The sequence below is a fragment of the Electrona antarctica genome (assembly GCF_951216825.1).
Source record: "Electrona antarctica genome assembly, chromosome: 13".
Taxonomy (NCBI): domain Eukaryota; kingdom Metazoa; phylum Chordata; class Actinopteri; order Myctophiformes; family Myctophidae; genus Electrona; species Electrona antarctica.
This window is the reverse complement of record NC_136794.1, coordinates 5,306,470-5,333,321: the sequence shown is the minus strand read 5'-3', so window position 1 is coordinate 5,333,321 and position 26,852 is coordinate 5,306,470. Positions and strand designations below refer to the sequence as shown.

At 45.9% G+C, this 26,852-nt stretch overlaps 1 protein-coding gene across 2 annotated transcripts in view; it reads right to left on the bottom strand.

Annotated features, from left to right (window-relative positions):
• The window catches only part of gsk3ba (glycogen synthase kinase 3 beta-a), a 51,322-nt gene extending 24,811 nt beyond the window's left edge, over nucleotides 1–26,511 (bottom strand). For both annotated transcript variants that reach the window (XM_079518762.1, XM_079518763.1), the window contains exons 1-3: nucleotides 25,319–26,511; nucleotides 15,937–16,130; nucleotides 2,787–2,870 (exon numbers count right to left, since the gene is read on the bottom strand). In XM_079518762.1, the coding sequence (XP_079374888.1) occupies nucleotides 2,787–2,870; nucleotides 15,937–16,130; nucleotides 25,319–25,409 (369 nt within the window). In that variant the 5' untranslated portion in view covers nucleotides 25,410–26,511. The remainder of the gene's footprint in view (nucleotides 1–2,786; nucleotides 2,871–15,936; nucleotides 16,131–25,318) is intronic.
• Between the last annotated feature and the right edge of the window lie 341 nt (nucleotides 26,512–26,852).

Below are 26,852 nucleotides of genomic sequence, written 5' to 3'. Positions count from 1 at the left end.
AACCCATCGCATCGTGACTTCAGTGGTTCAAGACTTTTCTTTTATACTCCAAATTAAATAAATTGTGCGGACGAGTGTGTGTAAGCAACACGTGAGTGGTTGCAATTTCAGAGGGGATGATGGGAGGAGGGGGCGGCGTGGGGTATAGCATCATTACATTACATGCATCCACTGGGTAAATAAAGAGATTTAATTTCAACAGCACATGACGACATCCTTGTCAAAGTGCCTTGCCGTGTGCAGACCTAACCAGTGGCCTCCTGTTTGATCAGCATTGTGCAAGTGGTTGAAAAGTGAACGAGGGACAGCATGGTACAGTGGTCCTCTGGTGGTCGACCCGCCAGCTTTTGCGTAACGTTATAGCTCTCTAACCCATTTAAATGTCTTCTAAGTCCTGACAGTTTTCTGAAAAACCCTATATGTCGTTCTCAAACATTTTCATGTCAAGAACCCCTCAAGATTATATGTAATTGGCCGCCGACCCCCCATCTGAAAATACCCCTCAGAAGCAAAGATTTGAGTTCAAAACGTTGGCTCTGAAAGAACATATATTCAAAGATTTTGCACTACATTTTCACGATTTCTTCAAAAATAGCAGACCTACAAGCTCGTAGCGTGGCACTTGGTGCCGTGCTATGAGCTTGTAGATCTGCTATTATTCAATAGCTTAAAGTTGAACATAATGCTTAAAACACCAAAAGGGGTTCCCGCCCAAAATGGGCTAAGCTAACATGCTAGCAGCCTGTGGTATAGCCCTCCTAACGCACTCTTTAACCCCGGGTGCATTTTCTATACCATTACATCATACAAGTTCAATTTACTCTGCAGATGTTAGTTTTTTTTAAACATAACCTGACTTCTGTGAAACACAAAGTGCTATTTTCATCTCCCTGTTGTCCATTCATCTCTCTCTTATGCTCCTTTTTTAATAATAATGAATTGCATTTTTATAGCACTTTTCCAAGTGCTCAAAGCGCTTTACAATGGTTCATTCATTCATACATTGGGAGGTGAAGCAGCGAACAGTCGACGCCAGCGTCCTCACTTCCCACATTCAGACACCAATGGTGGCGAGCCCACACCGACCGACTCATTGGAGGCAATGTGTCCTTGTCTTGCCCAAGGACACTTCGACATGTGGACAGGAGGAGCCGGGATTTGAACCACCGACCCACAGCTTTTACTCGACTTCCCATCTTCCTTGTTCCCTTGTTCTTTTTCGACCAGCTCCCGAGGTTGTATTAACCTAACATACCAATCACACCATGCCAGTCTCCACAATTAGACTAGGGGTGGAAGACAGAAGAGGGGAGGGGAGGGGAGGGGAGGGGAGGGGGGCGACAGATATGGATATATGCGTGGGCCATGAGGGAGAGAGGGGAGGGAGGGAGGGGGTTGCAGCTTACTGGGGGTTGCTCCGTCTGTGTGTGTGTGTCAGTAGCACCACCAGGAACCCAATGTGATTCCAAGAGGTCGTCTGGCACGTGGTGTTACAGGATAGGGGGGGGGGGGGGGGTCACGGAGCACTTACTAGGAACGACAACCCGCCACCTATAATTAGCTTATGCCCTTTGGTCAGCCAAAACCCCCCCCCCCCCCTCTATCCTGTCCCATCTTCACCCATGGGACTCCTCCAACCCCCCCCCCCCCCCCCTCAACCTCATCCAGTGATCCAGGCCTGGTTGGTTGTTGGGCCTTGGCACAGAACGTTAGTTGTGCATCGTGGAAAGATTCCGTGGATATGGACTTAACCGTGCACAGTTGCACACGTGTGTGTGTGTGTGTGTGTGTGTGTGTGTGTGTGTGTGTCTATATTTGACACACGCAGAGACTGCGTGCCCAGTTTGTCAGCCAGATGAATGACATAGTCCAGCCTTGTAGTCTCCAAGGGGCTTCTGCTGGCTGGCGAGTACAGATATATCACAAGCCCCCCCGCTGAATGATTACTATATGCCAGCATATATCGCCACCGTTCCAACCCTTATTTTGAAGATCCAAAACACAGAGACCGGATGTTGCGTCAGCTTAATGGTGTGCGTTGACTCTCGACCAGTGTCTAAGCTAACAACAGATAGCCATCCGAAGCTAATTTGAGTAGCCTTTCCACTAGATCGGATCAAACACGTCGCTTATACAACTGAATAAAACGTAGCCCATGTATTTTTGGCGGCGGTCGCTTCCCGACAAATAACGCAGGCTACGTTATTTTGGGCGGGGAAACCATGATTTTGCAACCCATTTTTTCACCCAGTGTCAATTATCGAATGTAATCCTACAGCGCTACACTCCCTCTGCCAACCTGGGGAGGGCAGCGGTGTGACCTCATGCTTCCTTCCAATGCATGAGGAGTCCAAGCTACTTCTTTTCACCTGACAGGGGAGAGTTTTCCCTGGCCGGACGTAGCACGTTGAAGGAACACGTTTCAGTTCCTTTCCCCTCCATCAGGCGCCCCGGCTGGCCAGGGGGAGGCAGTTATAGAGACCAGGATTACTGCATATCTTTTGTGAGGGTACCTACCCTAGGGGAGGTACCCCTGTTATAAATTGGAAGGCCCAACAGGGCCGGGCCACATGCACACATGGCCTTAGTACAGCTCATAGGAAGGAACAGAGAGAGACAGACAAACAGGCACACAGCTTCACTGACAAGCCGGAAAGCACTGCCTGACAGACACGCGCGCAGGCAATGCGGTTCGGCAGACAGATAACAGACAGAGCAAATTCAAAGTACCAAAACAAAGGCAGATGAGCAGTGGAAAACGGGGCAGGAGAATAAACCCAACTGACCTTATCTCCACTGGAGTAGAAGAAATATCGCAGGCGGACAATATTGCAATGATCCAACTTCCTCATGATCTGAAGCTCGCGGTTCTGAAAGGGAGAGACAGACAGACACAAGGGAAACAAGAGAAAAGTGGTTGAATGTTAGGATTTCAGACCCGATGAGCGACTTGGAAGGAGAAGGTATGGGTTGGGATCCAGCACTGTGGAAGAAGCATAGACAGGAGAGAACTGGACCTTTTGTTGTAGAGATCATCAAACATTGTGCATTTCAGGACAGTCTCCCTTAACCACTAAGCCCAGCTGCCTCCAGTGACAGACCCCCCCCACATAAGGACACCATAAGTACAGTTACATGTGTGTGTGTGTGTGTGTGTGTGTGTGTCTGTGTGTGTGTATGTGTGTGTGGACAAATGTTTACAGCAACATAAAAGCTTTGCACCATAAATTCACACTCTGCATATTAGGTCTAGCGTGAGTGAGTACAGTATGAGCGAGCACCTGACCCTCAGTGGGGATGCAAATGTGAGTGTTGCATAAAGATTTAAAAAGCTTCATTTGAGCCCAATAAGCAGCTCTCTCTCTCTTGTCCTGCATCTTCCTTAAAGCAGGGGTTCTCAATGTTTTTGGCCGGGGACCCCCGGAAATGCTTTGGCAATGTCTCGGGACCCCCGCCCCGCCCCGCCCCCTCCCGACCCCCAATATAAATTGACTGCTACAATAACCTTAAACCATTTTGGGCGGGAACCCCTTTTGGTGTTTTAAGCATAGTTATAATTTAGCTATTGAAAAATAGCAGATCTACAAGCTCATAGCGCGCCACCGAGTGGCGCGCTACGAGCTTGTAGGTCTGCTATTTTTGAAAAATCGTGAAAATAAAATTATTTTTTTATTTTATTTGTTTTTAAATAATTTGGGGACCCCCTAAAATAATTTGGCGACCCCCCGAGGGGTCGCGACCCACGGGTTGAGAACCCCTGCCTTAAAGGAAGATGCCACAGTGCATGTCGACCAAAGTGCCTGTGTGTTACGGGCCGGCTGGAGGGCATGTTTTCTGCTGTGTGAAGAAGTGGGAGGCAAAATATATAGAGACAGGGAGGGAGGGAGAGAGGGAATGAGACCCTTACAGTGACTGGTTGACTGATGCACTGGTTGACAGATCGACCAACTTGACCGACTTACTGAGCGATTGGAGCCGCTGACGTTACTGCGTTGTGTAAAAAAACGACGAGAAGCTGTCTAGTGTCTAACTGACACACTTTTTTTTTTAAATCGATGATTGAATACTTTAGGAGTCAGAAATGTAAACAGCCGGTGGTACAGTCAAGACATTTTAGGCTAAAGGGATAACAACAAAAAAGTCCTGTATTCAATGAATCGACAAATTAATTGAAATGACAAATGACTGAGTGACAGTCTGAGCTGTGTCCCGGTAGGTTAGTCAGTGTCTGAGCTAGCCAACTGGCTGGCCAAAGTAACATTTGTACAATGGCGTCTCTCGCCGTCGCCGATAATGAACAGATTTTTTTTTTTTTTCTATAATTTTTTTTATCCCACAATTTTGCAACCCATTTTTTCACCCAGTGTCAATTACCGTATCTAATGTAATCCTGGGCGCTACACTTCATCTGCCAACCTGGGGGGGGGGGGGGGGGGGCGCAGCGGACTGACCTCATGCTTCCTTCTATGCATGAGGAGTCCAAGCTGCTTCTTTTCACCTGACAGGGGGGGGAGTTTCCCCGGCCGGACGTAGCGTGTGGAAGGAACACGTTATTCTGAGTAAGTTCCTTTCCCCTCCATCAGGCACCCCGGCTGGCCAGGGGGAGGTAGTTTTAGAGACCAGGATTACTGCATGTGTTTTGTGAGGGTACCTACCCTAGGGGACACGGGGGGAGAACATGCAAACTCCACACAGAAAGGCCCTTTCGCCAACCCCGCCTCGGGTATGGGCACTGATGACGCGGAGGAGACCAGCACATTTCATGTGGATCCTAATCCACTTTTAGCTACAGCGGGGCTGTGAATGAGCCGCCTGTCTGGTGAACTGGATGAACTTTGTTTGACATCATAAATTGTCATACAAATAATTTGCGATTGGGGAACATTTATGCTTCTGAAAGCACTGAAAGCACCCAGGTCATATATGACAAATATATAACATACAAATACAAATTTAAACTAGAAAAAGTGCCCTTCTGGGCACAGGTCTCCACCAGGAGGATAGGACTGTGTGAGATGTTTGGCAAAATGTTTAGTAGTAATATAAACATGTTTGCCTTGTATGGCAATTGGATGATTTGAGGCATTTTGTTCCAATCAACCTGTTTAGCAAAAATCAACCTGTTGGTGGCGCTATAACAGGCCAATGTGAAAAGGGTGGGATATATTCCTCAGCCTAGTAAGAAAATGTGTGAAAGATTTCACGTAAATTGCATGCTGTGTTCATGATTTGAGGCTTTTGTTCTAAACGGGGCAATCTTGCAAACTGTGAAAGGCAATTATAGCAATTAGGGTGGAATATGAAATATCGGACAGATCCGACTTGAGCACATGACCATAGAGATACTGTGTAACGATTTGTGAGATTTTTGGACAGAATCTGGAGGAGTAATATCCAGAAATGTGTTTTACAAAAGTCGGCCTCCTGGTGGCGCTATAAAAGTCAGATGCGGAAAATGCAGGTCAAAGGTTTGTCCTTGGCCTCTAGGGAGTGTGCATGCAACGTTTCACGCAGATCGGTGCAGTTTTAGGTAACAAATGTGAAAAGCTGCCTCATGGTGGCGCTATAACAGGCCGTTCTGAAAATGCGGGGCAGAGGTTCATCGTTGGCATCTAGGGAGTGTGTGTGCAAAGTTTGGCATCGACCGGGTTAACGGTGCCGGAGATTAGCTGGTAACGGACGGACGGAAGGACACACGGACACACGGACGGACACACACACACCACGGACGGAGTGCAAAACATACTCTCTCACCATGCCTTCGGCCTGGTGGAGACAAAAAAAAGAAAATGGCGGAAATAGTCGATCTACAAGCTCACAACGAGTCACATTGCAACGCACCGTGAGCTTGTAGATCGGCTATGTCTGTTTTTGTTTTGTCCCCCCCCCCCCCCCCCCCCCCCCGACACATGAATTTATATGAATGGTTAAGACTATTATGCAAAAATAATTGCGATCATCAGGCGATTATGTAATAATTGTGACAGGCTGGCAGCAATCAAGGGGCGTCTCGAGACCATCTCACTGGGGCTAATTCACTTATAGGCAAATGGTTCCCACAGCCCCCCCAACTCCCCCCCCCCTCGTCTCCTTCCCCTCCCCCACCCCACGGGGAACCATAAAGTTACATCATCCTCCACTGTGGTTTCCTGTAGACTAGTGTGCACGTGTGTGCGCGTGTCATACAAGACCCCGAGTCGGGAGTCGCACCACCGTGGTGGACTGTGCAGGCAACGCCCTCTTCTCTCTTTCCTCGCGGTGGGTTAGTAGGAGTGTGTGTGTGCGTGCGTGTGTGCATGAGATGCTACCATATTTATGGGAGGAGGAGCAGACGGGACTGTTCAATCAGCGCCCCAGCCCAGCTCCAGTTCTACCGCAGCTCTTCCCCGAGTGCTGACCTGTCACCCACCACCAGTCCAGCGTGTCAGCAGTCGACAAGAGCAAGAGTGGGAGAGAGAAAGCACCGAGAGAGAGAGACGGCAGCAGCGAAAGTGGACAGACCGCTGAGCACACCTCTGGCACAGGGCCCCGCTTCGCTTCATGTGTCTCTCTCTCTCTCGTATCACCGACCGGTGGTCAATTTCTCGTCCCAAAGACTGGACCCCGCATGAGCACTGAGCACCCGTGTGAAGTGAGGGGCGCCGTTATCATCGTACATGATCACCCATTCATTGGCAATGGGAATGTAATCCTTGTGTAGGACAGAAATAGCCGATTTGCTCGTCTACATACGACGTGAATTCTCCGTTCATTGTCAATGGGAATTTAATGTTTCGTCGTCATGAACGGGACTCAAACGCCAGGCCAAACGCCTATATGTGGCATGCGCCTGGACCGCTAGGCCAATGGGCGCCCCGGGAGTTTGTGTAAGGCTGAATATACGCACTGCGCACAGGCAGTACAGTAGAGAGAACAGTGAACGGTGTGAGACTTGCTTGCTTGCCTTGCTACCACTGGTTTCCCTCTGGTTTGCGCACCAAACTAGCTACTAACCACCAGTTAACTTGCCAAGTTGCCATATGCTTAAATATTTTATAAAATCAATCGGATTATCACAGCTGAAGAAGCGTCAGGTTTTCGTCATGTTGCACTGAGTCTCGTTAACCCAGCTGGCTGCGATGAATACAACCTAATTATTAATCAACGTCACCAAACGATCCATATAACTTAAACGCTACACGTAAAGCAACTTTACTTCAGAGGAAACTAAGGGAGGGAGCTGCAGCTGCTATTCGTGTTTACTCACCAGTCACCACCACCACTGTATGGAATCCATTAGAATGATTGGAAGTTATGGAACATTAATAGCCTATTCTAACGTGAGTTACATACATCCTTTATTTCGATAAGTCTGTTGATCTCCGTTCTCACTTTCACACTGAAACACTTAGTGCTGGGGTTTTTTTCTCTCTTTTTTTTCTTTCTGGCTTTTGTCGGGCTTCGGGCTTAACATTATGGTAATTTTTAGGGTCGGGCCGAGCCTCGGGCCGACCCAGTTAGGGTAGGGTCGGGCCAGGCCATAATTTTTAGGCCCGTTGAGAACTTTACTTCACAGTACTCGTCTACAGTAGAGAGCAAGACCACAGACTACAAGTCAAGTAATAGGACCAAGTCAGAGTCTTACTAATTAAACTAACGGTGCCCTTAACGTCTCCCATGTGGATCCTTGGGTTTCATGTAAAATGGTAAATGGTGCATTTATATAGCACCTTTATCCAAGGCGCTTTACATAGATTGTGCATTACATTCACCCATTCATACACTGATTGCGGCGGAAGCCATGCTAGGTACCAACCAGCACATCGGGAGCAATTTGGGTTTCAGTGTCTTGCCCAAGGACACTTTGAGATGTAGACAGGAGGAGCCGGGATTCGAACCGCCGACCCATGGATCATTGGACGACCTGCTCTACCTCTGTGGCCAGTCCGCATGACATCAGTTGTCTGTGATGATCACTGAAACTATTTTGACACTTGCTTTGGCAATGTAAAGTTTGTAAACGTATGTTTTCTCATGCCAATAAAGCTCCTTTGAATTGAACTGAACTGAACTGATAAATGACATACGACTCCAAAATTTGGGCACAGTTTCAGCCTGATCCGACCACAAATGACTTGATGATTTCCATTCTAAAGTTCATACAAAGATGAGAAAGCAAAATACATACTGAGGTACTGCCTTGGCCTATAGTGGCAGCATGCACAGGACATTTGGCGCCGCTTATTATCGGTCTTAGTGGTTTGCGAGAGTATAGAGACACAAGGACCACAATGGAAACAAGTCCCCGGGACATTTCTGTGTTATCCTCTTACTAGTAGGGGAGCCTATCAATCAAATTTTGATGCCCGTGATTTTGGAATGTTAATTTTTGGAGACAGGTATATCTTGATTCTTGGGGTTACCAGAATGCCAAAAAAACATGTCTCCAATTTTTTATGTCAGGTTTAGCATGTTTAATTAGCATAATTAGCTAATAAATTGTCAAAAACGGAAATGGCAATAACTTTGCTTCTAGGTAACTTATAAAGGTGATCTAAGAGTCTGAGTCCATGTTTGTGATGTCCAGATATTCATCTGTTACCATTGTGAAGTCATACAACCTTTCCTAATTAGCATAATTGCCATACATTATGCAAAAACGAGGTGAACATCAGCAAATTGCTGCATGTTTTACTTTTAGTCAACTTTGAAAGCTTCTCACAGACTTCAAGTGTATGTTTACAACTCCAGGAATAATTATCATCCTATGAATAAATCATGCAACCTTTTGTCTATGTAATAATTATGTAATAATCACACCAAAACCAGAAATAGCTGTATTTCTTTGCTTTAAGTTAATTAATACGCATGATCTTACAGACAGTGTAAGTCTGTTTGCATGTCTAGAAAATATTAGAAGCGACCTCGCACTAAAGGGCTGGGCGAGTGCTGGTGCTTTGGAATGGGGGGTCAGATCAACATATCTGCCTGGGTCATGACAGACTGCTGGGCGAGTGCTGGTGCTTTGGCATGGGGGGTCAGATCAACATATGGAATGTATTCTGAACTGGCCATATATGGAGCGTGTCTTGAGTGTACAGGGTTTGATGAGGTCAGATCAACATATGGAATGTCAGAACAGGTCAGCTCCATATAGAGATCTAATTTAATTTTCGGGCCTGTTGAGAACTAATAACTTTGGGGCAGGCCCGTCCATAATTTCCTAAAGGCGACCTGCAGTCGCAAGAAAGAACAATATGGGAAATGGTCACAGAATTATCAGATTGTTTATTCTAATATTTACAGAAAGTTGAAGGGTCTCCATCTTCGTCGTCATCGTCAATCCCCAACAGATGTGCCTTGCTTACCACACACCTCTAATCATCTGCCCCACACATGCACATCTCAGAGCAGTTCAAATTTTAGATCGACAAGAACAATGTGATATGCACTGTGATTTCTTGCAGACACATTTGATCAGTTGGGTAATGGTGGCTGGCCCGTGGGTATCCCGTGTTGTGACTGGCACCAGTTGAGCTCCCTCAGCCTCCCATCCATATTCAGTTGCTGGTGGCATCTGTGGGTTAGGTACGTGCTGCGTCAGAACTGAGCCTTTTTGTAGCTCATAGTATATACAGTAGCAACTGCAGATACCACCTCCACAGGACACCTGTTTAGACCTGGCCAACAGGTTAAATTCCCTGGAGCTGTCTGATCAGCTCCAGAGACGGCATGGAACCCTGGTAAGGCTGAAGTCCTCGTTTTACCCAGTGCCTGCACTACTGGCTCCAGCGATGATACGTTTTTTGTTCCCCACACCGGTGATGAAATAGATGTCCTTGCACAGCTGATGGTACCGTCGTATTGTAAGAACAAAGACATCAGTGTCAGGGGACTCAATGTAGAGCTGTGTTGCCCCTCTTCAGACAGCATCCAGGCTGTGCAGGATTATCCTTGTGTCAGCCTCTTCCTGTACGCTGTGGAGATGTTTTACATCGATAGAGTTTGAGTGGACAGCCTGCCTTGACGTGATTATAAAAACATTGGGTTTCACCTGGAAGTGTTGAAGGGCTTTCTTAGCAAGATAAGACAGTCAGCTCATCTTTGGTGCTGATACCTGACAAGAACTGTTTTTCTGACACTTCCCTATCGGTGTGTTGTCTTCCACATGATAAGTGGTAGGGGCCCGGGGCTTTCCACCCTGGCGTCGGTCAAATACTACATGGATCTCACTATGTTCTTTGGTCTTCCTGTCCAGTGTGGCTATGGAGTGGTCAGCTTACTGGGAACATGTCTTGATCCATGGTGGCTTTCCCATTGCCTGTACCAATGCCATTCCATCTATGACAGTTACACTCTTAGCTGGAAGGGTACAACTGTCAAAAAAGATTGAAGCATTTGTTTGCCAGCTGTACGAGCCCGGTACAAATCCTGTGGATGTTGATGAGCTCAGGTGGAGGTTATTCACAAAGAAACAATTAGAAGCCGAGAAGCTGCCACCTACACAAGCAGCATTAAATCAAGCCATTACCCATGCATATTATCAGGCAATGGTATGGGATCAGGACCACGTACCTAACCCACAGATGCCACCAGAAACTAAAAATGGATGGGAGGCTGAGGGAGATCAACTGGTGCCAGTCACAACACGGGATACCCACGGCCCAGCCACCATTACCAAACTGATAAAATGTGTCTGCAAGAAATCACAGTGCATATCACATTGTTCTTGTCGATCTCAAAATTTGAACTGCTCTGAGATGTGCATGTGTAGGGCCGATGATTAGAGGTGTGTGGTAATGTAAACAAGGCACATCTGTTGGGGATTGACGATGACGAAGACCCTTCAATTAAATGTGTTTTCAAAACTTTCTGTAAATATTAGAATAAAAATCATGTGATAATTCTGTGACCATTTCTCATATTGTTCTTTATTTTATGAGGGATATATATATATATATATATATATATATAAAGCTAATAATGGAAAGGTTGCATATCCTAGTTATGGAAAGAGAATATTTTCTAGACATGCAAACAGACTTACTGTCTGTAAGATCACATTTATTAATTAACTTAAAGCAACGAAATATAGCTATTTCTGGTTTTGGTGTGATTATTACATAATTATTACATAGACAAAAGGTTGCATGATTTATTCATAGGATGATAATTATTCCTGGAGTTGTAAACATACACATGGAGTCTGTGAGAAGCTTTCAAAGTTGACTAAAAGTAAAACATGCAGCAATTTGCTGATGTTCACCTCGTTTTTGCATAATCTATGGGAATTATGCTAATTAGGAAAGCTTGTATGACTTCACAATGGTAACAGATGCATTTCTGGACATCACAAACATGGACTCAGACTCTTAGATCACCTTTATAAGTTACCTAGAAGCAAAGTTATTGCCATTTCCGTTTTTGACAATTTATTAGCTAATTATGCTAATTAAACATGCTAAACCTGACATAAAAAATTGGAGACATGTTTTTTTGGCATTCTGGTAACCCCAAGAATCAAGATATACCTGTCTCCAAAAATTAACATTCCAAAATCACGGAAAGTGATAGGCTCCCCTACTGTACCTCGTGCAGTTTACAGGACGGACTGCCTTTATGTCTCTTGAGTCTTAGACGGCTAACCCATTTTGACCTGAGATCAGATTCTAAAAATGTCTGTTTGAAAATGACAGTTTTCTGAAAAAGCTATGTTTATGTCAGTCGTTCTTCGATTTTACAAAAATAGCAGACCTACAAGCTCGTAGCGCGCCACTCGGTGGCGCGCTACGAGCTTGTAGATCTGCTATTTTTCAATAGCTAAAGCATAACATAATGCTAACACCAAAAGGGGTTCCCGCCCAAAATGTGTTAAGGAGCCACTATCAACACCATTCATTGCCTACTTGGTCAAAACAAAAGTTTATATCTTTCCTAGAGCTATTTCTTTCTAGAGCCAAATGGGACATAAGATGTTCTAGAATGTTCTAGGATCTAAAAGATGTTATACAAATGCAAAAGTACCCTAAATGAAAGAGGCTCCATGGTACTTACTGCAAATAGTATAGTATCAAATGGTGCTTTCTACAAAAAGGTACTCTGCCAACAGATGACAAGACTAATTAACCCATTTTGGGCGGGAACCCCTTTTGGTGTTCATGTTATAATTTAGCTATTGAAAAATAGCAGATCTACAAGCTCATAGCGCGCCACCGAGTGGCGCGTTATGAGCTTGTAGGTCTGCTATTTTTGAAAAATCGTAAAAATGTGGCGCACATTTTTAAATCAGGTCTAAATGGGTTAAACTTAACATTTGGTCATTTATTTTCCCTGAACAAGGATTCTGTGGTGAGAACCCCCTCCATTTCACCCCCTCTAAAAAGAACCACAGGCATGCGCGTCTGTTTGTGTGTGGCACTTTTAAAATGATTTGCATATTAAGGGCTTACCATCTACAACAACCCACAAAGCAAGACACAAAAGACTGCATCGCTGACCACTTTAACCCTGGAATCCCTATTTTCGTAGATTGACCATTTAAAAAGAAAAAGAACAGCACATTTTCTTCAGCCGAGAAGTACCGTCCGGTGACAGAATGAACACAGCAGATGTCACATTGTTCCGCTAGAAGAATGGATACTAGCATTAGCAAATAATAGTGGACTGGACACAAACTATGGATCGATGTTCTCTCTCTCTCTCCCTCTGTGTGTGTGAGTGTGCGTGCGTGCGTGCGTGCATGCGTGCGTGCGTGCGTGCGTGCGTGCGTGCGTGCGTGCGTGCGTGCATGTGGATGACAACATCAATTGGTCTCTGGACTGATATGTGATCCATTAGATGAAAGTGGAGGAGGACCTCTCCCAGAATGGACGAGGACCAGCCGTGTTTTAAGAGCCCACCAACATCGACGACTCTCTCTCTCTCTCTCATGCGTATGCACGTGCACACACACACACGCTCTGATGTCAGCTGCACTAGAAAGCAGAGCCTACTCACATGATTACCGTATATGACGTTGGTATGTGTGTGTGTGTGTGTGTGTGTGTGCGTGTGTGTGTGTGCACACGCTCATATCATCACTGCCTGGAAGAGGTACTCATGCACTCATGTTGAAGTGGTGTGTGTGTGGTTCTGGTTCCGTTTAAAGAGCTGCAGCCCCCCAGGCCGTCTTCAGATACAAAAACAAGCGGCGAATGAATCAGACAGGAAGACAAAAAAAAACTAGAAACGTCAAAAGGGGTGCGGTGGTGGAAGACTTATAGAGAAAATAGAACGCAGGTGTTTTGTCTGTGTGTGTGTGTGTGTACTGTGAACCATTCCACAGCACATGCCCCCCGACACAGGCATGTGAGGAGACTTAACGCTCAGTCGACTCACTTCGTCGTAACAAGCGGAGAAAGCGCGAATAGCAGGAGGTGGCAGCTATAAGGTGGGGGGAGGTGGCGGGACTCAGGAGCACCAAAAAAAACGCCAGTCTAACTGCAGGTTATGACTTGAGGAATGCTTTGTAGAGCTCAGCCTGTGATGATGATGTCATCATCTTATTATTACCCACTGACAGCGTATAGGCGGAACCCACAGGAACGAGCCCATGGTGCCGGACCGGTTCCGGCGAAACACCCCGTGTCCGAAACGGGCGAGAAATGACATAGTTACCGTGTGGGGGTCCCTCTACTGTACTGTACTGTCACTGTACTGCACAGTTCATGAAATACTTTTGAAAAATGTTGGATTTTTTTGTGATGAAAAGTTGTGATTATTTTGTTTAAACTTTTAAAATATTTTGAAAGTTATTTTTTTTAATTTAGGAAAAACTAAAAACAGGGGATATTTACTTAAAGCTTGGTGCCCAACCCAAAGCACTAGGCCACAGTCAGCAATCAAACATGTGTGTGCCCTCGTCTGAACGTGCCACATTGGGTGGCAGATGCTCAACTGTTCAATTCCAGACCCAGATTTTCGTTTCTGATGACTATACCATACTGGCTTGGTTGTCTCCTGTCAGGAAGGATCTCCTTGTCTTAAATCCCGTTGGTTCAAGGCTAAGCGCCACAACATATTATTTAGGTATTAGGCGTTCACAGTCAGCTGTGGAAAAACTTGTGCTGAGCCTTAAAAGGTTAAAACAACTGAAAAGCAACAAACTTGAGCTCACCGGGTTTTAGCTAAACCGGTTAGCTATGCACAACAGTGACAAAAGGCACGGACGCAAGTGACATGAGTCAGCCACAATGACTATTCCCAGTCGAGATATTAAACAGCTGTCCTTCAAACTTCAGTAGCCGCAGGTCTTTGTCACCATTTTATCATTCCAGTAAGGCAAGTTATCCAGTGGGCTGTCCTGGATAACTTGACCTAATTCCGAGTCTGTAAGTAAATGGAAAATTGGTAAATGGTGCATTTATATAGTGCCTTTATCCAAGGCACTTTACATAGATTGTGTGCATTACATTCACGCACACATTCATACACAGATGGCGGTGGAAACCATGCAAGGCACCAACCTGCTCATCGGGAGCAATTTGGGGGATTCAGAGTCTTGCTCAAGGACACTCTGGGGGAGCCCGGGAGCCCAGGTTCGAACTGGGAACCTTGCGGTTCCCATCCGGCCACTCTACCCCCTGAGCCACCGCTGCAGGGGACAGCCAGGAACTGCAATGATTTCATGGTCAATCACTGCGTAACGTGGCCCTTGAGCAAGGCAACAAACTCATTATATAGCTATAGAGGGTATGCGCATGACATCATCATCATACCCGGAAGTTATGCGGGAACGCCTACTGAGTGGCAAAAAACTACTTTCTGGCCTTCATAGCCCATACATCCAAACAGATCATGTCCTATCTGATTGTATTAAACAATGTTAAACGACCTTAAACTCACTTTGCCTCTCACTTTGCCACTCGATTTGCCATTCACTTTATGCATGCGCATACCCTATAGTCATTCTGGATAAGAGCAACAGCCAAACTCTTGGTGAATGTAAAGTAAAAGGACAATAACACACAAAAGCTAATAACAATCTAAGCAGCTGCCCTCCACGCCAGGTAAACAAGACCCCAGGCCTTTTTCAAATCAGTGAGCTGTAAGCCTCTGTTGAAAAGAGAAGAGAGAGCAGAGCACTGTACCCCCAACCAGTTCAGCTGTCATCACAGCAGAGAGGGATCCGAGACAATGTCTCTACAGCCCAGCAACAACACGCCATCAATCACCTCCATTCACAAACGCAAAGGGAAGAGCAGCAGCAAGCAGCACTCTCAATGACGGTCTGCCGAGGAAATATTAAAGTTTCCGCAGGGACAACAGAGCTGAATTTTGACAAAATGACTGAGTGGTTATGTGATCGTGTTATGTATGCTATGTGTGTGTGTGTGGTAGAGAGATTTGGAGTGGAGTGGAGTGGACAGGACCCCCCCCCCCCCCCCCCCCCTACAACCTGGGTAATTCATTTGCAAGGGAACACACACGAACACACACGTTTAGAGCAATGTGTCAATCACGCGGCACTTTCAAGGTTTGTTTGGGTTTTCGCGGACTCCATTCTCCCTTTCTCTGAGAACACTGTTGACAAGGATCACCCCTTTCATGTCTCTTTCACAGATAATCGCACTCATTCATCTTTTCTTAGGGTACATTGTTCTACACAGCGACTGAGAGAGAGAGACAGGAGTTTATTTGTGTGTGTGTGTGTGTGTGTGTGTGTGTGTGTGTGTGTGTGTGTGTGTGTGTGTGTGTGTGTGTGTGTGTGTGTGTGTGTGTGTGTGTGTGTGTGTGTGTGTATGCGCGTACAAACTTATCAACAATTCAACACCACTTTTCTTTAGGCCTTCATTAAACTATTTAACGATTCTAAGTTCAAGCATTGGATCTGTATGTATTGAACGATTCAACACTGACAGGGTAAATAATATGAATCCGGGCAGCATGCGTGCTTGTCCGTCCGGTCTGTCCCCTCACCTTAAACCTTTTGTCCTGCAGTACTTTCTTGATGGCCACCATTTCTCCGGAGTCGCACAGTTTGGCCTGGTAGACCACGCCGAAGGAGCCGTTGCCGATCACCTTGGTGTCCGTGTAGCTCACCTCCTGTGGCCGGTCGGGGCCTTGGCCTGGGGTGGCCACCACCGTTGTGACCTTACTGCCATCCTTGTCCCCTGTGAAGACAAAAGAAAGGAGATTTGTGCAGTGTATATTATGTCTCGTCGTTGTTGTTTAAATGCATTACAGTCATCCGCCAATTATGTACAACTGCATGTACAAATGAAAACAATAAAGCCACCCGACCAACCAACCAACCAATGTGAGTGTACAGATTCAACTTATTGTGCTTGAGTGAATAGAAAGAAAAGGATAATAAAGAATGTAAACTTGAGGTGTTACTGCGATTGAGTGCGTTGTACTGTGTAGGTTGTTAGTGATTTTTCAATCATGAAGCAAAACCTCAAACAAAAAACATACAGTGGGGGAACCATGGGAGAGATCTAATGATTACCTGATCATACCTTCGCACAAGTAATCGTTATTCCATGAACTTGAATTCTGGCTTTCAAAAGATTCTTATTCAAACCGCATTCTTTGCTATAAACAAGTAGCGAAAATAGCCAATCTACAACTACAAATCACAGCACCGTTTTTTGAGCTTGTAGTCGAAAAGAGTTCGTCCCATTATGACTCGCCCCAAAATAAACTGGGGTTCAAGTGGTTATTTCATTGTTTCATTCAGCCATGAGGATAGCCGGTGCTTCAAATCCAAAGTGACAATCCAGATAGGAAGTCTAGCCTACATGCCTACTTGCTGTTCTAGTTGGAAATGAGTCAGCAACCTTGAGAAGATAATAACCACCACCCACCATGTGCTACACATGGACAGCGTAACCACCCAAGATTACGATTGCTGAAATGTCATAATATGCCCTACATGTCTGAGAGTATTTGCGAACTGGATGCAAGATCTGGATATTTCATCTTCAGCCCCCCCACTTTCTCTTCTTGCATCTTCAGCCCCCCCACTTTCTCTTCTTGCATCTTCAGCCCCCCCACTTTCTCTTCTTGCATCTTCAGCCCCCCCACTTTCTCTTCTTGCATCTTCAGCCCCCCCACTTTCTCTTCTTGCATCTTCAGCCCCCCCCCCCACATTCTCTTCTTGCATCTTCAGCCCCCCCCCACTTTCTCTTCTTGCATCTTCAGCCCCCCCACTTTCTCTTCTTGTCTGTCAACTGGGAGCAAGGCCTGCTCTCTTGGGCATCATGAGGCCTTCTCCTATTTAACCCATTTTGGGGCAGGAACCCCTTTTGATGTTTTAAGCATTATGTTATGCTTTAGCTATTGAAAAATAGCAGATCTACAAGCTCATAGCGCGGCACCGAGTGCCGCGCTACGAGCTTGTAGGTCTGCTATTTTTGAAAAAAATCGTGAAAATGTGGCCCAAATGTTTGAATCTATTCTTTCAGAGCGATCGTTTTTATCTCAAATCTTTGCTTCTGGGGGGTCCCTGCTGGAACAACATATTTTCAGAAGGGTTGTCGGCGGCCAATTACATATAATTCTTGGGGTCGTTGACATGAAATATTGAGCACCACTGACATAGAAACATGAGGTTTTCAGAAATTTCGCATGATTTAAATTTCGACGTCAGGCCTGTGCTATTCTCTCTACAGTATGATGTATGCATGTGTGCAGTATCAGGGGTAAAGTCCATGTTAGCTGGAAGTTAAAGGATAACTAGCTAATAGACTGTGTCGCGTGCCACAGATGTATGCTTGCTGGTTGCTGGACAAACCCCCCCCCCCCCCCCCCCCCCCCCACCCAGCCCCCATAACCACAGCCATACAGACAGAGCCTCATGAACAACACTGACCATGATATAATATCGTCTGCTCCACTCCACTGCCCTTAGGAGTGAACCCTGTCTCAACGCTTCAAACTCCTTAGCTCTCTCTCTCTCCCAGACTAATATGCCATATTAGCATATCCTGCTGTTGCACAAGCCGTGTATTTGGATTACATATTAGCCACAATGACAACCATATGACAATATGTAGGCTACATTTTATGCACAATATATTCGGTAGCATATCTATATCGACCATTCAAAATGCCATATCGGTATTAGATCGGTCTCAAAATAATACCGAATATTTTCACAGATATTGATGACGCAATAATAATGTGACGGTCAATGGCATTATTTTCACAGCTATTGATGACGCAATAATAATGTGACCGTCAATGGCTCCGTCACTTTTGTTGTATGTATTGAAGGCAGCATAATCCGAATAATATCGGAATCGGTATCGGCAGATATGACAAGTGCAAATAATCAGAGATCGGATATCGGTCATAATTTCACAATCGTGCACCCCTAATTTACTCCAAATCAGATTCATGCTATCAGCAGTGAGTAGCACCACATCCTTGCTACATGCAGCAGCTCCAGTTTACAACAGCCCAAGTCAGCTGTTACTTAATTAGCGTGTCATTTGGCAGATTATCAGCTACGGTCTTATAAACAGCAGTGTCATCTGCAACGCTGCAGTGATAACCCGCTGTCATGCAGAGGACATTGACCAGACTACGATGCCTCCATCGATCTGCTGCATGTACTTGTAGTCTCTCTCAACTCAAGCCAGACAACTCTTCCACAATCTTCGAATGTCGAAAGTTATTTTTCCCCGTTTATAATTTCCGTTCAGGAAACTACATTTTAAAATCTACAAAATCTAAATAGTTTTTTTTTAATTTCCATTTCTGCTAAGCCTGGCTGTGACTAATTCAATTTTACAGTTGGATTCATAAGATTGCAAAAGCAAAACCGAAGTGAGGGGGGGGGAAGCGGGACATCCGCTTTATTTTCTACAGATTTTCAGCGCTTCCAAAGTGCGGACTGACCAAGCGCAGTGTCCCATGTGTGTGTTAAAAGTACAAAATGATACTCCTACACCAGGGAACCCCAAAATCTAAACATTTCCAATGAGCCAGAGACTATCTGGGGGGGGTTCACACACAAGGTCACACACACACACACAATTTGGGCATCGTGTGTAGGTACGAGGATTACACACATTTGGCAAAACCTCCTCCTAACACTCTGGCCATACATACTCTGTTAGGATGTCATTGAGTGTGTGCACGCACACGTGTAAGCTGTGTGTGACTTATGTGACCGACGCATAACCCAGCGGTGGCTGCAGGCGTTATTATGAGCCGTGGCAAAGGGAAGTGAGATGAAAGTGAGACAAGAGGAGAAGTCAGAGATACCGAAAAGGCATTCACGTTCTTCAATGAGGTTTAGAAAAAGGAGACGGAGAGGGGTTTCTGTGACCGAAATAGACGTAGGGAGAGAGAGAGGAAATGACAAGAAATAAGAGGAAAAAGAGACTGCCCACATACTCCAGCAGGATCGTTTCTAAAGACGCCTCTGCACTTCCTCAGTCTGTGAGAAACATCCATGTACACGCACACAGACACGCAAGCGCACGCACACGCACACCTTCGAGAGGTAGTGATTTTCTGATTTATCAATTAATGTGCATTGGATGCCCAAGAGAATACAGCTTCTTTAAACTTCCAGCTATTTTGAACCAGTAGGACGCCCTGAGTGCGAGGTCGTGCTGAAACAACTGGGAATGCCCATGTATGGACCTTTCTTTTACGTTTTCGGGCTGGGTAGGGTGCAAAATGTGCGCTAATTAGTAAGGCCTAGGGGGGGGCCTCGGGCGGCCAGGCCAGTTAGGGCCGGGCCTTGATTTTCAGGCCTGTTAAGAAGAACTCTACTTTTCGCCGGGTCAGGCACGACTGCGCTAATAACTTTGGGGCTAGAGTTTGAATGGACAGGTATCAGTCAAAAAGGGAGACATCGAAGAGGAAGGACAGGTGGGGAGGATCAACATATGGAATGTCAGAACAGGTCAGCTCCATATATGGAGATCTAAGGGTTTGAGGTCAGATGTAGAGTTGCTGGCCGGCTCCATATATGCAGATCTAGGTGATGATCCAGTCTTCTCCATGTACGATGAAGGGTTTGATGAGGTCAGTGTCGTGATCTTCATATATGGAGACGGCCATATATGGAGCGTGTCAAGGGGCGTGACGGACAGACTGACAGGTTTCGCAGGTTTTCATAGTAATCCGTTTCTGCGACCTGTGGTCACAATAAACTGCTGAGCACAGCACCACACGTGTTCCACTTTCTAGTATTTGGAAATCGATACTTTGACAAATCTAATATCAAATAGCTGGCATTAGATACCATTTACACAGAAGATATGTATTACCGGTACTCCAACTACAGTACCTATAGAGGACAAAATTCTACATTTCTTCATAGTTGTGCATACAAATCGGTGACAGCCCTGATAGTCTTCTTCCTTTTAATAAAATAAATCCCCAAACCAGTGTCTTGACCTCAACATAACCTCATCCTGCATCCAAACACCATACAATGAGCATTGCCGTGGCGACTGTGCCATCAACTGGGTCGCCACACAACCTACTGCAATGTCGCATTGAGAGGAATAACGGATGTGACACATGGCTAATCGTCCGACTTCATTTACGCGTGCCGCATTATTCAGCTACTAAATCAAACTGGGAGAGACAAGACAGCCGTGGGAGCTCTTCGCCAGAGGTGGCAGTATCCGAGTCAGGTCACGAGGCTATCTCAGGCCACTGTGCCTAGCTCACTCTGAATGTGCATAAGCACACTGCACCGCTGTTGAGCAGAGCGTGTGCACTGTGCACAGATTCAATGTGTCAAATAGTGTCGATTATGTTCTGCCATATCCCCGCCATAGGGCCCGGCCTAAATGTTAACCCGGAAATGCCAGATAAAATAGAGAATGCTTTCATGCAGCCCATTCCTGTACAGTATCAGACTTAAAGAACCAGCGAATGACTTCAAGTAGAGTTAAGAGTATAGAAAATACTGTACTTCTTAGTGAGTAAAAAGAAAGTGTATTAGTGGTTGTAGGGTCACTGTGTGGACAGGCAACCACTTATTTGTGCTCTGTCAGCAAAGACTTTCTTTCATTGTGTGCCTAATGCCTATCAGCATCACACTGACTGACACACAGCAGTAATAAATACACAAGTGTAACTTTGTCTCATAATAAGTCAAGAGACCATGAATTGTAATGCCAGCCGAGTGTCAGGTTTTTACTTGTATCACTCGCCATCTAGAGGGTACAGTTGTACAGTTTACAGTTACACAGGTATGTCTAGCACTATTTCCTTGAAGTTATTGTGCCAACACCATCAGCATGCACACTTTAGTTTAGTATGGCAATCTCTATGAAGGAGCACTGTTAGGCCCACCAGGCCCATCCCCGTTGACATTACAAATCCATTTTAAAATGTTAAAAACTTCCAATAAGCATTATCATTACTTGAGTTATGACATGTATGACTTGTATGGAAGCACAATTAGACCAGAATAGTCTGTGTGAGGACTGTCTCGAGACATTTTATCGAGTTATTTATAGTAAATTATGGTCAACAAAAATGAAATATGAAATGCATGCAATGTGAACGAACGTGTTGTGTACATGTGCACACACACATGCGCATGCATGCGTACGCAACTACGCACATGCGTGCACAGACACAAGTAAAGTGTTCCATTCCAGCACAGTTGACAGTTTGGCAAGATAGTACATTACTGGAACATCCAGTCACAGGAATGTCACCGGTGAGAGAGAGAGGGGCAGATATTAGCCAACAGCATCCATGCAGACATGTAGGATGGCACAGCCGTCATGGTGGCACAACCGTCATAGTGCCACCAGCTATCAGAATCAACAATTGATATCAGACTGGATCACAAGCGAGTCAGATGTCACCTTTCTTTCCCCTCCTGAATTTCTCTTTATTTTGGTTTCCGATTCTGTTGGGTCATCCTCGACTCTCTCTGTCTTGTATACAATATTCCGTTTCACTTGAAATCAAAGAGTTATAATTGGTTAATTTTGTCCCCACTGTCACTGACAGAGAAAGAAGTGGAGAGAGCAGGACAGGGGAGACGGTGAGGAGAGAAGGAAAGAGAGAGCGGGAGCTTTGAAATGCTAAACAAGCTACTCATTGTTCTTGGCCAGCTGCCTCACTCACAAAACAAAACCAGGGGTGTCCGTGTGTGTGTGTGTGTGTGGGGGGGGGCACCACCATTCACTCTAGGTGGGACCATACATGTTGGCTACAGCTGCTTCAGATCACTGGCCAAGTTATTCATACACGCTGGCGCACACGTGTGTGTTGGGGGTGGTGTGTGCTGTATGCAATGCATGTACATGGCAGCATGGCGTTCCGTTAAAGGCAGCCTTGTTGATTCAAAGGTTTCGATCACCGCTTGTACTTGTTTGATGGGAACACTTTTATTAAAGTGCTCCCTAGTATATTATCTAAGCCAGTGGGAAATAAGGTGGGTATCATCATCCTTTGAGGGTATAGATGAGGTACATTTGTCATGACACAGGATGCCTTTATTGCCATTGCCAAGTACTCAGTAGATACACATTGTGCAAAAAAGGACATTTCTCCCGACACAGGCAAATGACACTATATGTAACGTCCATTTATGAGTGAGACCACTTCCCAACAGTTATATAATGTAGTATAACCAAATGGTATCCTGACAGATGCAACCAAACCTACTGTTGTCTTGCAAATAATTAATGAATCCCTTGTGTAAAAGCATATATACTAGTATACTGCATGTGTATAAGCTTATATATTGTTGTTAATTAGATATCCTTCTGAAGTTGTCCTTCTTTCCCAGCAAATACTTAATTTGTTTCCTACTTTTTATGCCTTCTTCTCCTCAATTTAGCCGTTACTCTAGTCGTTAGCCAATTATTCCTCCCCACACACATGTCAGTGTTGTCACTGCTGTTGTACCCTACTGGCTCACCTGCCAGTGAGGAGCCCCCACCGGGAGGACGTAGAGCCTCCGTCCTATCCACCCTGCCGAACACCAACACGCACCACTGACAGGTGCCGTCCCAGCTGCCTTTACCAGCCAATACAAAAGCTCACTGCTCAGGTAAACTAATCTGTGCGATGTGCAAATGCAGTTAATAGCCACTGCTCCAGGGGATGTAACCGTGAACACCATCCTTTGAAAACAAATTATTCACCATCCAGAGAGATAAGCTATTGATGGACGGTATGGTGGTATTTGCCAACCCCATCTCAGAGAAATACAGCAAAATAGCACGGAATTGCAATTCCGTACATAGACGCCTAGAAAACCCACAAATCTGTACATATTACACGACTACTGTTTTGACCGTGACGGAGGCGTGGCTTTCACTAGTACAGAAGTGCTATTTCACCGTGGCTGGGTCGGGCTGGGTGAGTTCGGGTTTGACATTATTTACTATTCTGTCCATATTGGGTCTGTCCAACTCGGACGGGGCTGAGTCGGGCTCTGACGAACTTCGCAACGCTCGACACGGCAACTCTCGGTGGCGTCTCCCTTGGCTCAAGTTCGGTAGAGACGGCGCCCCTCCGTCATGGTCTATGTGGAGGATTTCAGTATCCTATGTACGGATTTGGGGTGGTCTAGGCGCGCATGTACGGAATTGCAATTCCGTGCTATTTCACCGTGTTTGGGTGAGACCGGGTAGCATTTGCATTAAGGCCATTTTCTTTAAATACTTTTCTGATTCCAGAGTTGAATGGCACTGACTAGTCACTTGACTGACATAAAAGCTCAAATTGACGTAAAAAAAATAAAAGCTCATTCTGCATAAAAAATAAAACATCCAGTCAGCCTCCCCTTCCTTGTGAATTGAGCAGCTAATGGCTGTGCTAGTTATTCTGGGTTCTAATTTTAGCATACTTTATTCATGTTGAAAAAATGTGGACTAGCGAGTGGCAACTGTTGCTATAAAACACAAATAAACCAAGATCACACTAAACTTGAGTGCCTGCATTTGAATGTGTAAGTAGTTGTGGTTCAAGGTAATGTGTGTGTGCAGGGAGATGTCCTGTTCTGAAGACAGTCCAGATGAGAGTCTACAGTATTATAAGCTCCAGGCCTCGCCCCACTAACATACATCAGTATTTAGATCCAAGAGACGTTCTGCTGCAGAGCTCACATTATGCAAAACACATTATGACCACTAAAAATTACTTTAAAGGCTAGGTCCCTCCATTATCCTCCTCACACACGTGGTTGTGGGACCATGGCTCTCACACGCATAGCAATGTAAAATTATAGTAAGTACCACTTGAAGGGGCTCATCCTTCTCTCTTGCACACTATTATTATGATTCTAGTTTGAAACGATGGACATTGTATGTACATGTGTTGTGCAATTAGGCCTATTTAAAAAGGACCAATGTTTGTATAAAAATGATAAACTGTGTGGACCTAATATCGATAACTAAAATCTGTGTTTTGGCCTACTAGAGACGCAGTCACTGGCTGCCAGTCGGCCGCATGGCATGGCATAGCACTTCTGCAGCTTATTCGCCAATTCCCTGAGGATGCTTGCACACTGTGCATGACATGCTACTCTACTGTGACACAGACAGCCGTCTCACTTCTGACGGTCAGAGAACAGATTTTGGAGACTGCCCACAGAAAACACGACCAGGCAACAGTGAGCGAGTGCCCTGGCCCTGGCCCTGAGTCACGTTCTGGGCATGTATCTATATGGGCGCACCTTCCCTTTGACAGTTGCGTAATAAACAGACCGATGCTGTCGCTTTAATAACTGCACTATGAGCTCGGCTGTACGTGTTCGCGTCATTGGGGGTGATTTCTTTTTTTTTTTTTTTGTGGAGCGAGCGAGCCAGGCATATTTTGTTCTTACCCCCTTCAAAAATGCAACAGCTAATAATAATCGTACCGGATCTTGCGGTATAAAAGCAAGGCTAAGATTTTGGGCCGGTGCCACCAGCCCTACCCTACCCCTCTCTCTCTCTCTCTCTCTAGTCTCTTGGCCCGGCCTGGCCCGGCCCGGCGCGGCCTGCTAACCTAACCCGGCCTGGCGACTGTGACTGACCAGCCCCGGGCCGGGCCGGCCGGTCTGGTCCGAGACGCACGTCACGTCAATGGCAGCAGCAGCAGCGCTCCCCTCCTCGCCGACGACGCAGGAGTGTCAATCTCAGCTGGTGGTGACATAGATATGACTGACAACGCTTTTGCCATCTCTAGAGCTGTCTGTGTGTGTGCTGTGCTGCTCACTCGACAGGGTTTCGACATAGTTAGTTAAGGTTTAGAAGAAGCCATGGCTATTTATTTTAGTGAGGATATAACGTTCTGAGGGGCCTTTTTTTACCACAGTTAGCCTAGTGTATGACTGGTAGAATTACAGTTTTTTTTCTTTTCTTTTTTTACTTACTGCTGACTTTCATGCTGCCGAAAGCCGAGGGCTGCGGCACTGGTTTGCAGCTCTCAGCGAACGAGGTGGTTCTGGGCCGACCCGACATCATTCAATCCCCCTCTGGTTCTCTTGACTAGCAGCAGAGACTAGGCCCTATATCTCACTAAAATGGCAGGGTTGGTCAATTTGGCGAATCTTCTCATCCAAAAGGCTGACAGTTCTTGAATTCAATATAATTAATAATTCAAGAAAACGACTCCTTTTTATCCAACGATATCCTTCAGTACAGTAGTTAGTTTACTTTCGCCTTATTAATCTAGTCTTTTTCCTTTCTTCCCCACAGTCAATCAAAGCAACATTTCTTCCCTTTATATTCCTCGTTTTTCCTTCAGCAGGCCTTTGGAGACACGTCTTCGACTAAAATAGTCATGAATCTGGCCTCTCCCTGAGCCCCCCCGAATAAAACCAGTCCCTGCGACTTCTTTCTTGAGGCGGATAAAATGTACAGAAGAGAGTCAGACAGATCACCAACAACTGGACAACCCGTACACGGCGCTGCGTGCTGAATCAGAGAAATGCTGGGTATTCTTCTCAACGATTGGGGACGAGCATGCATGCAATTCCTCTTCATATCCCGATGTGGAGGCTCAATGATCCCACTGCCATGGCGGCTCCCTCGCTAGACCCTACTACTGACTGATTCAGGGGGGAAAAACTGCCAATTGCCCAATCTTTTTTTACACCGAGTGGGTTTGAAAAATCTCTGCGCGGACTCCAGGTCCTCCTCCCTCTCTGCCGACACAATCCGGAGCTTCTTCCAGGGGCCTCGGGGCCACAGAGAGCGTTTCGAGGAATGGTGATGATCTTCGGGACGGGTGCGCCGACGATAGATAGTGGAAATTCTTTTTTTTTTTATTCCTTCCCCAGGTCTCGGGCTCGCTTGTCTTTGTCACTACGGACGTTTTGTTACGCTCTTTGCGTAAGCACTCGCGGGTATCATTCGCCGAGCCGACTGAACACGCGGCGGCGGGGTTACGCCAATGTTCTACACGGCGGTGGAGAATAGGAAATCTGTGCACGCGCACTAAAAGGGTGAATCCGGGGTAGTCCGGCGCCAGCCAATCCAAAAGGCGTCCTGCACGAGATGGGCGTAGATCCTGGCTGCTGTGGGCCAATGAGGACGCGGGACTTGGTGAACACATGGCATAATTTGCCTGACCCCGCCCCTTGCACTTCAAAGACTTTTTTTTCTCCTGTGCAGGCGACAGGGCAGTGGGCGGAGTTGGCCCGCAGATGGATGACACTGTCAGCCAATAGGAATCGGAATCAAGCCGCCTGTTCAGTGGACGCAGCTGTCACAGAGCACCGGTGCTCATGCAGCACTGTTGCTATGTTAGTTTTCACTTTCTCTGGGCTCTCCGTCGAGTCTCCGCGACGCCCTCCCCCGGCCGCGATTCGTCTTTACCGGCTACGACGGTGTTGCTCGCCGAAAATAGCAGATCTACAAGCTCAGAGTCACTCACAAGTTCACAACTTGGAAGTCTTGAACTTG